We start from the raw sequence: 9492 nt of genomic DNA, 5'->3' as shown, positions 1-9492 counted from the left end.
GATGTCTGTTGAATGACGACAGAGAAGTTGTGTGTAAATTGCACACTTCAATCAATCAGATAGGTGCACTGACATGTTGTTTATGTCTATTATGATTTAACACTGTCAGTGCTGAAAGTAAAGAACTTGATATTAGATTACTGTCCTTTTGTTTTGAACATTTAAACCCCTTGCACTACAATTCTTTTGTCAAACAGTTCTGTTGAAATATTTGTGTTTGTTGTATTCAGGTTTTGGAACTATTCTATTCCACAGCTCAAGCTTATTGTAACAGGTACCAGCGACTGATTTGGTGTCAGCATTCATTTAAGAGGAGATAATCAGCTTATCCTGTTGTAGCCCTATTTGCATGCAAATGAGCTTTTAGCAATGGTTGTATGCTTTGTTTTTGCTTAGCTTTTCAAATATAAACCTTGAGTCACCACTTGTGAATGGTATCTTGTGTTTTTCAAAAAGCCAGACCAACAACTGCTGCCAGCCACATTTTTTTTTTTTTAAGATTCCATGCTTTCAACCTGTGGAACCTCTAACTTAAAAGTTGTATATAAATGTATTTGAAACTGCCGACACCAGTGTTTGTAAATATAGTCCAATGGGAGCTATTTAGGTATTTTGCATAATGTTCGAAAATCAAATGATTTGAAGCAACCTGTGTTACACATTACTTTGTTTAGTCTGGCATAAGGTCAGCAGCTGATAGCATGATGGAATCTTTTTGATCGTGTACAAAAGAGATCTGATACAAGCTGTTATATCAGCCTTATAATACTGCAGTAGACAACAGCATATTCATTGTATGTCAACTTAAGGCTGCATAAATACACATGCATACTAATTCCAGTTGTCTTTCCCCCCAGTTTGTGGGTGACAAATGTAACTTCATGCGGCGCACCAGATGGTAGGGTTTGACCATAAATCTTAGAAAATCAGACATCTGATAGATGGTGCTCTTGAGCAAGTACTTCTAAACGACACACTCAACCAAGTTTCAATTTTCACCGGAGAAATTGACATATGACAAGGAACAGAGAGTGGATGGTGGTGTCATACGTATAACTGAAGGTGTGTGTGTGTGCGTGACTGTAGAAAGCACTCCTTAAGCATGCCAAACCTTGTGCTGCCGTAATATGCGCCAAGGATGTTACGCATCTGGTGAAACTACCTCCCTGTCCTCCATATCACACAGGTTACAATGGGGAGGAATTGAAAATCTGAGGGGGAAAAGCAGTGGCTCACCAGGCCCGTGTGGTTCAGTGGTTATGCTACACCGAATTGTCAATAAACTGATTGTAATAGGAGGGATAACAAATCTATTTCAAGTTCCACTCCACGGAGAGAGATTCAGCTGGAAACCACAAGAAAAAAAAAAAAGAATCTTATACGAAGGTGGGTGGGGGGGAGATTGGGCATGGGGATGGGGGGTGCGACAAGTAGGAGGCCTCCCTGCATGACACGCGACCACCATCCTGCATCATGAATAAACCATACACAGGCCAGCAGAAGAATAAACATTTGTGTATCTTCACCTCTGAAGCCTAAGCCCTCCTGTCAGAGACTGGCGCTAACACGACTTACAACCTCATTCGCATGCAGCCTGCATGCAGACAAATCTAGAACCCAAATCTGACAGCCGTACCCTCAAAGCACTGAGCATTTTTCACCTGCGAGATAACTGATGTCTGAAAAATATGTGTCTAAAAATTCACAAACCTCCAGTAGCAATGTCTAGAATACAGGTCTTTGACTAATATTGCAACATTCTTAAAACTTCCAAAATAAAACGCCTCTACTTACTAATAAAAAACAGAGAGAAAAGAACAGATTTTATATAGTTTTTTTTTTTTATTTATAATTTATATCAGCAGATACAAAAACTTGAACTGTATCCAAAAATGTGCAATAAATCACTATTGATTCATTCAAATAACAAATGGATACAAACCAAAACAATTACTTTGGAAAATGTACAATGTAAACTGGACAGAGCTGGATTTCTTTTCACTACATACCGGTGATTAAATCAATGAGCAATAAAGTATAGCTGTTACCTATTTTAGTCTCCCAGTTGATCACTTTTAGTTCATGTATCTACATGGCAACATTCTGGTTTCTCTAGTGTACAGAAAGGCAATCATTATGATAAAGCAGCTTGAAGCGTGTAGAACACATAAAAAAGACATACGGGTAATACCATGTACCAATGTTTATGAGAGGAGAATTAACAAAAACAAAATCTTGACATTTAAAACTTTGTGTAAACATTTACCTTCATTCGCAGCACAGAGTCAAAACAAACAAAATGTGTATGGGGGGGGGGGGGGGGGGGGCGGGGGGCATAAAACGTAATACAGGCAGTGCTTGTTAAGTGCTTGATGGCTCTAATTTCAATATGCTTCAGCTATCTAAACAAGCAACTACCTAAAACAATTTAAAAAGAGACTCATTAAAGTCTGTCTGTGAACTTCTGGGATCTCAGCATACTAACACATTTGGGGTGGGGGTGAGGGTAGCACAATACTCCAAATAACTCAGTCTTGAGCCAATTAGAAAACATGGCTGCAACAAAACACAATTAAAAAAGGTATAAAAACAAAACAACAATGAAAGGAACATTACAGCTCAGCACCCAACACTTCATTTCACATTTAGTTTTGCTCATATCAACGTCAACATTTTTCTTCTATGCATAACGTTTTTTTTTTCCTTTTTAGAAAACACCAACGCTTGTGCCTTGCCTAGAGCACATTCTTCTGTTTTTGATCATAGAAAGCAAACGTGTCAAAAAAAGAAGAAATAGGGGGAAAGGATGCATGGTCTCAATAAGGCAATTATTCACCAGCATTTCCACATCTGCTGAATTCAGGTCAGTCACATCTACTGAAGACTTAACTTACTGAACGGACATGAGACCTGGAACCACACTCCTAGTCTGTACATCACCATCAGTGTAAGCCACAAGCTACACCTAATCAATGTGGATGGACGTCTTTAACAGTCAGCCTATAGGCAATATGCGTACCTACAGTATACAGATGCCATGATCGATTTGATCCCACTCCGTGAGTTACTACTATCATTTTGGACTTATCACTCCTCAAGACCCGAACAATCATGTCGGGCCTTGAAAAAAAAGGCCAGCACAGCTAAAGCCAAGAGTCTCTGATGAAAACTTTAGCCTGTGTCACCAGTAATAACCAATGATGTATTTATTTAGGAATGGTAGAATTTATCCACATACAAATTGTCCTCTGTGGAACAGCTTACTTCCAATACTACACTACACACTACCTCTACCACACTGGAGCCCCTTCACTCAATTTGGCCCACTGTCACCAATGATAATGATTTAAAACATTTCACAGACTACTTTGTGCACTAAATAGTGAGAGTACACTGCATTCACAATCCCATTAAAGCAACTTGTCACGGTTCCAAAAACTAGTCTAACGTGCCGATCAACTGTGAAGGACATGTGCAAACATGTCCTTTAACTCTGTTTCCATTTAGAGCAGTTCCTTCATATAGACTATTTTGGCAGCTATTGACAGGGAACATGACAAAACTGACCAAAGCACCTGCCGAGCTGGTTAGCAGGTGCAATGTTAACCTAATTCCCACACACATGTACATTCGACTAGGTCCAACTGGACACAGAGTTCACTGGAAAGACTGGAAAAGGCTGATTCCCTCTGGTTACTGTGAGCCCTCGTTTCAAATACAACAGGATCTTCCCTTTCAGAGTAAATGTATAAAAATGTGAAGGATCTCTGTGTCGGGTTAAGTAAGAAAGAGAAGACTGATATGCTAAGAAGTGCTCGGATTGTTAACAGTCAAGAATTGAAACTGACAGATGATGAAAGTTAGAAAGAGAGCACGAGTACAAAACACACAGAGCAACACGGAAAAACAAAACATTAAAACGTCCCATCCTGCAAACAGCATCAGTCACGTACCTGTCCCTGGACAACCTCACAAAAATGACAACTGTTACGGTCACTTTCAACAGACATCACATCCATAAGAATAACGTCTGTTCTGAAACTTTTATCTTTTCAAACATGACAATCATAAGGCATGGAACTCTAACTGAATGTCATCAGAGAGTCGTCAGTTCTTTCTAATCTAATTCTTAACATTCCGTTTCAAGTTCTCCCATTGCTCCTCTTAATGAAAACACAGATGTTTCAACCCATTTCAGCATGACTGACTAAAACATATCACTCCCCTTAGACCATAAAATACAGAACAACACTCAACACCAAAAGACAAAGTCAAACCATGTCTGGAAGTGTCTACAAACATCACCTCTCTATTCCCTTTTCTGAAAGTGTAAGACATCATATTGCCCTTATTTTATGTATGTTCACCTCATGTTTGTTTTCACCGCCACATTTGGCCCTACCTACTTTTTCCTCACAACCTGGTCACACTGCAGTTTCAACAGGAGCGGGACCAGTATAATGTGATTTTTCTCTCAAGGTTGAAGATTTGGCTTTAGTGTGACATGGCATTAACTAGATAACTACCAGGTCTTCCTTAGCAATTTCAGTGACATCCATTTTCATGATTCCCACACAAAGCAATGAATATTACGTAAGACCTGTGACATATCCAGCAGCATCGGTTACAAAAAGTCCTCGGAACAGTACCTTCATTTAAATCAAAATAAACACATATGTAAGTAACTGTTTGCAGTATCCTGTTCATATCAAAATGGGCCATTCTGCTGGCTGACATCAATAGAAACTGGTACTAAAAAATAATATCTTCATAGGATCCGTAGAGAATGTGATAGATGATGACAAAATTAAATTGTAATCAAAATATCAACAGCATTAAATCATACTATGGTAAAAACAAGGTTTTAACATGAGTACATAATAGTTATTATGTCACTGTGACAACAGATAAGGTGTGCTAGGCTAAGCATGCTATGTGCCAGATTCTATGAGGAGCCAACTCTGCTGTTAAGTCGACATCATAACACTGAGTCAGAGCCATACGATATTAATCATGGTTCAATTTAAAGAGCAGATGCCAAAAGCCAAAAAACTATGTTTCTAAACAAATAAACTCAACTAAAACAATCATTTAAAACCTACAGATGTCTGTAAACCTTGTTCCATATCAATTCTGAACCTGAAAAGTGCACTTTGCTAGCTACTGTGTCCAACGCATTGCATCTCAGTAGTGCTTTTCCTGCAAGTAATCTTTCATCTTGTTTGGTAAAGGCAGTTTCTGGATTAGATCTATGCGAGTGTACTGTCTGATGACAAACCGACAGAGGTACTGCAGCGAGCGTACCTGCATGAAACGGGAGACAGGATTAGTCAGTCTAACGGGGTAGGTAGCTGACCCTGGCACGCGAGATCTGGAGTAACAAAACGCACCACTCTCTGAGTCTTTTATCGAGTGTTCGATAAGGTCGACTATAGATGTGTGGCCCTCTAGGTCTGGCTGCTCATAAAAACTAAACCTGCCGTTCGAATGCTCAATCCTGGTGTGCAAGGTCTTGCCTTGTGAACGGAAACTCAAGCTGAGCAAGTATCGGTCGTCAGAACTGTCGCGGACTAGAAACGAACCGTCTGGCAGATTGGTGAGCTTCTCTTCAGCCTCCCACCGTGTTATCGGACCCCAGTACCAACCCTGTTTGGCCAGCTTCTTTAACTCCTCCGTAAGGCTCGTTACCACCATATGTCCACTGTGCTGGACTGAATCGTAGACCCTGCTGACACCGGGAGCTGAATTGGGATCGAAGTTCAGGTGATGCCTGACCCTTTCCGCTACATGCGCGTCCGCACCGCTGAACCCATAAAAGGTCCTTGGGATGTCGCTGCTGGTGAGAGGGGAGAGCGAGGGGGAAAGTGAGGGAATGTGGACACTGGAGTTCTGAAACAGCATCCCTGCGGAGCTGGCAAGCAGCCCATTCAGCGACTGCTCCAGGAAGAGCTCGGGCGGCAAGTCCAAATCCGGATCTTCATGTCCAGGTTCTACATGAACAGCGCTGCCACCCTCCATTTGCTCAACCACCTCCATGGGCGAAGAACTGTCCATGCAGCAAGAGTGCGACCCTTCGGGGTACATTCCCTCATCTAAAGGCATGGTGTACTGGATATAGTCCTGAGGCGTCAGCCCTATGACAACAGGCACATTTTCATCAATGTTCAAATGCAAGGCTCCGTTCTGAGGAGCCAGGTTTTTCAGCGACCCTCCGTGGTCAGCAAAAAGTCCTTCCATGTCGATGTCGTGAAACTCCTTCTTCATGCCGTTGAGCGACGGGCTGGGGCTGGGCGAGTGGACCATGGCTTTAACCTTCACCTCCGAGTTGACCGGCCGCAGGGGCCAAGGTGAAGGACTGTAGTGGTGGCTGCGCAAGGATGCTGACCGCAGCGGCCGCTGCGTTTTGACTTCATTAAAGCTCACGGGAACGGAGGAAGAGGAGAAGGTGTCGTCGTCTTCGCCCGAGCCCACACAAGGGGTGCTGCCGGCCTTGCTTTTCGCTTTCTGCTTGGCCGACAGCCTTCTCTTCAGGGTGCCCATTAAACCTTCACCCTTGGAGCGGCTTTTCGATCCCTTCTCCTCTTCGGTGCAGCCGAGATCGCAGGAGGTTATGTCTGTAGCGTAACAGCCCGCAAAGAAGGAGTCTTCTTTTGGGAAGTCAGCGGTCAGCACTGGCTGCTGGAGCATCACGAAATCTCCCTCCTCCTTGCCCTTGGTCATGTTGAGGGACTTCCGGATGGTCTTGAGGCTGATCATCTTCTTCATTTTGGATGTTTCTCTGTGGTGACAACATGGAAGAGGTCTGCCTCGCTTTTATGCCATGCAGACACTAAAAACAGTGGCTGACAGTTGCCAACGATACAGTTGTCCTCACCTGAAAGTAAAATAACAAAACAAAACAACTCTGAAATTACTGTGATCTTAAAAGCTATTCAGTCATTGTTACTAAAACATGTAGACTATAAATATGGACGAGAATGAGAACTACACCTGTTTAGTCACACCACCAGTGGGTGCTTAATGTAACAGTGATAAACTGATTATGTTATCTTTCACATTTCATACCCTTTGAACCTTCTTTGTATGGTGTCTGTTTTGCTTACAGGCCTTTGTTGCCTTTGATATAGTCAATACATCACCGAATGAAAAGAATGACAGATTTCAACAGATTTCATTTAAGCTATTCCTCCCAAGAAAGAGTTTGAGAGTTTAGGCCTATCAGAAAGCCGGCTATCAGTAAGGTCGCTGTGTGAAATGACAATATGAATGGATAGGCTACTACAGCGAAAAAAAGACTACGAATTGGTGGTAGTGGCTACATACAGCTGACATTTGGCTAATATTACCGTTTGCTACCTGTCTACCCATAAATTAGCCACTTAGGATGTGTGCTTACAAACATTACCTCTGTGGCTTGACATGATTATCCATCAATTTGGCACTTTTTATAATACTATAGCTAGACTGTGTCGTCGTAAAGACTTGTCAGCCGCCTCAAACCGTTTGAGATCCTACTCATCACTGCTTTTCCAAGCCGTATATAAGATATATTAGACCAATGTATAAGAAGGAAACCCATTTTAGGCCAGCTATCATGACATTTCTGCTTTCTGCTTGCAATAAACAGACGGGTGCTACCCAGTGACCACACTTCCATTAATACAATATTATAATAAAGGAGCTTATACAACAAAGTACTACATCGTTATACCATAACAATAGCCATCTTTTGACATTAAGGAAAACTTGTTTAAGGACAGGCCTATATAGCTAGTTAGCAATGTAAGGGTTAGCTAGTCAAAATCCAAGGAATTTTGCTAGCTAGCGAGGTAAACGTCAAAGCTAGCTGGCAAGTCAACATCAGGACCTAGATTGCTAGCATTACCTAGATAGCTCCATGTTAACATGCTAACAAATAACTTTCGCGTCAACTTACCATATTTTCCAAAGAATCCGTCTTTTGAGTTGTTGTATTCCTATGTGCATCATGCTCCGGCGGTAGAATTTCCTTCTCTGTTACTTGTTGACTTTTTAAACTTCGCCATTCATCAGAAATTGTTGACGTCAACTAGCTAGCAAATGCTAACCTCCAAATAGCACGTTAGCAGGCTAACTCAGCATAGCTCCCCATTAGTTGGCTACCAGCAAGCACGCTAACGTAAATTAGCACATCAAAACATGCGCCTTTGAGGGCTTTTGTGAGTGTATGTTAACGCAATTCTTATTACACGTGTACCCTCTGATGGCAATCCTTGTCTCGACACCTAGCTAACACCTTTTTTTGTAAGACTACAATAATCTAACCTATTATATTTGATAACAGTCTCTTCGTCCTATTCCTCTTTTTGCTACTTTTCTGTTGTCCCCTTCCTCTCTCTTCCTTTGTTGCCTGTTGCATTGTGGGAGAGGACTGAGACAAGAAGAGGTTCAAATGAGAGGTGATAGCATTTCCAATATTGATGAAGTGCTGTTATTGTTGTTGGCCATGAAATCCCACGGCAACATTTTACAGTTATTGTAATAGCCTGAGCAAAAAACAAAAGTATGTGTAATAATCTCTTGGCTTCATGCAGACTATTTAATAGGCCTGTAGGCTATTTCATTAGGCTATGTTTGTCTTGTGTTAGTGTTTATGTAGAACATAAATCTCTGGACTTAAACTAGCCTATGTAGGCTATTCCTGTAGGCCTACTATGTAATTTCCCTTTGTACAGTAGATTAATACAGTCTATCTATCTGTCTATCTAGGCTATCTATCTATCTATCTATCTATCTATCTACAGTATCTATCTATCTAGTATAGGCCTACTCTGCAGCAGGTGGGGGGAATTCATTGTCGAGGCAACTCCAGTGTCAACTGAAGTAAACTGCCATATCAGCCCTTTGTAGCATAGTTTCTCTGAACAGTTGCTCTTAAATGCCAAAACGAGTGAAAAAGGGACATTTTTGCTTTGGTTGAATGGAATATCTTTAAAGAACCTGAACTGAGAATCCTGGACAATGCACACTGCCACCCTGTGCCGTTTCTCATCAATATTCAGTGGACCACAAGACTTAGAAATGTAAATTGTGAATGAATCAAATATTAATGGCCCTTATGACAGAGGGAAGAAAGCTCAGGCCTAGTGTTATTTTTGGATAGTGTGAAATCAAAATGGAAACTTTAGGATGGGCTAGCTGTCTTGCTCAGAATGCATCTAAATATTTACAGAAAATGACAGACATGTCTTTGGATGATCCATAAGGCTTAAGGCCACATTTTCTGAGATTTAAATCCTAGTGGTTTGTGAGTGAATGTTCACAAAGACTGATGCTTGGTGTTTTGAAGGCATTGTTGTGATTTTATATTTTTAAGGATATAAATTGTATTGCCAATCTCATCAACAATATCTGACAAAAGGTCAAGACAAGAGTCTTTTAAAAAATTATGTCCATGACAAGAAATATTTTGTTTGCGAGAAAGCATTTGCTGTCAAACATTTGTTATTCCTT

At 41.2% G+C, this 9492-nt stretch overlaps 1 protein-coding gene across 1 annotated transcript; it reads right to left on the bottom strand.

Moving 5' to 3' along the window:
• Nucleotides 1–1840: 1840 nt before the first annotated feature.
• On the bottom strand, nt 1841–8364 carry LOC134065908 (suppressor of cytokine signaling 6). Its single transcript, XM_062521026.1, has 2 exons — nt 7937–8364; nt 1841–6874 (listed from the first exon to the last, which is right to left on the bottom strand). The coding sequence occupies exon 2, from the start codon at nt 6763–6765 to the stop codon at nt 5185–5187; it is 1581 nt and encodes a 526-aa protein (XP_062377010.1). The 5' UTR covers nt 6766–6874; nt 7937–8364; the 3' UTR covers nt 1841–5184.
• Between the last annotated feature and the right edge of the window lie 1128 nt (nt 8365–9492).

The sequence above is a fragment of the Sardina pilchardus genome, chromosome 19 (genome assembly GCF_963854185.1).
Source record: "Sardina pilchardus chromosome 19, fSarPil1.1, whole genome shotgun sequence".
Classification (NCBI taxonomy): domain Eukaryota; kingdom Metazoa; phylum Chordata; class Actinopteri; order Clupeiformes; family Clupeidae; genus Sardina; species Sardina pilchardus.
The sequence above is the reverse complement of the archived record's forward strand: the minus strand, read 5'-3'. Positions and strand labels throughout refer to the sequence as shown.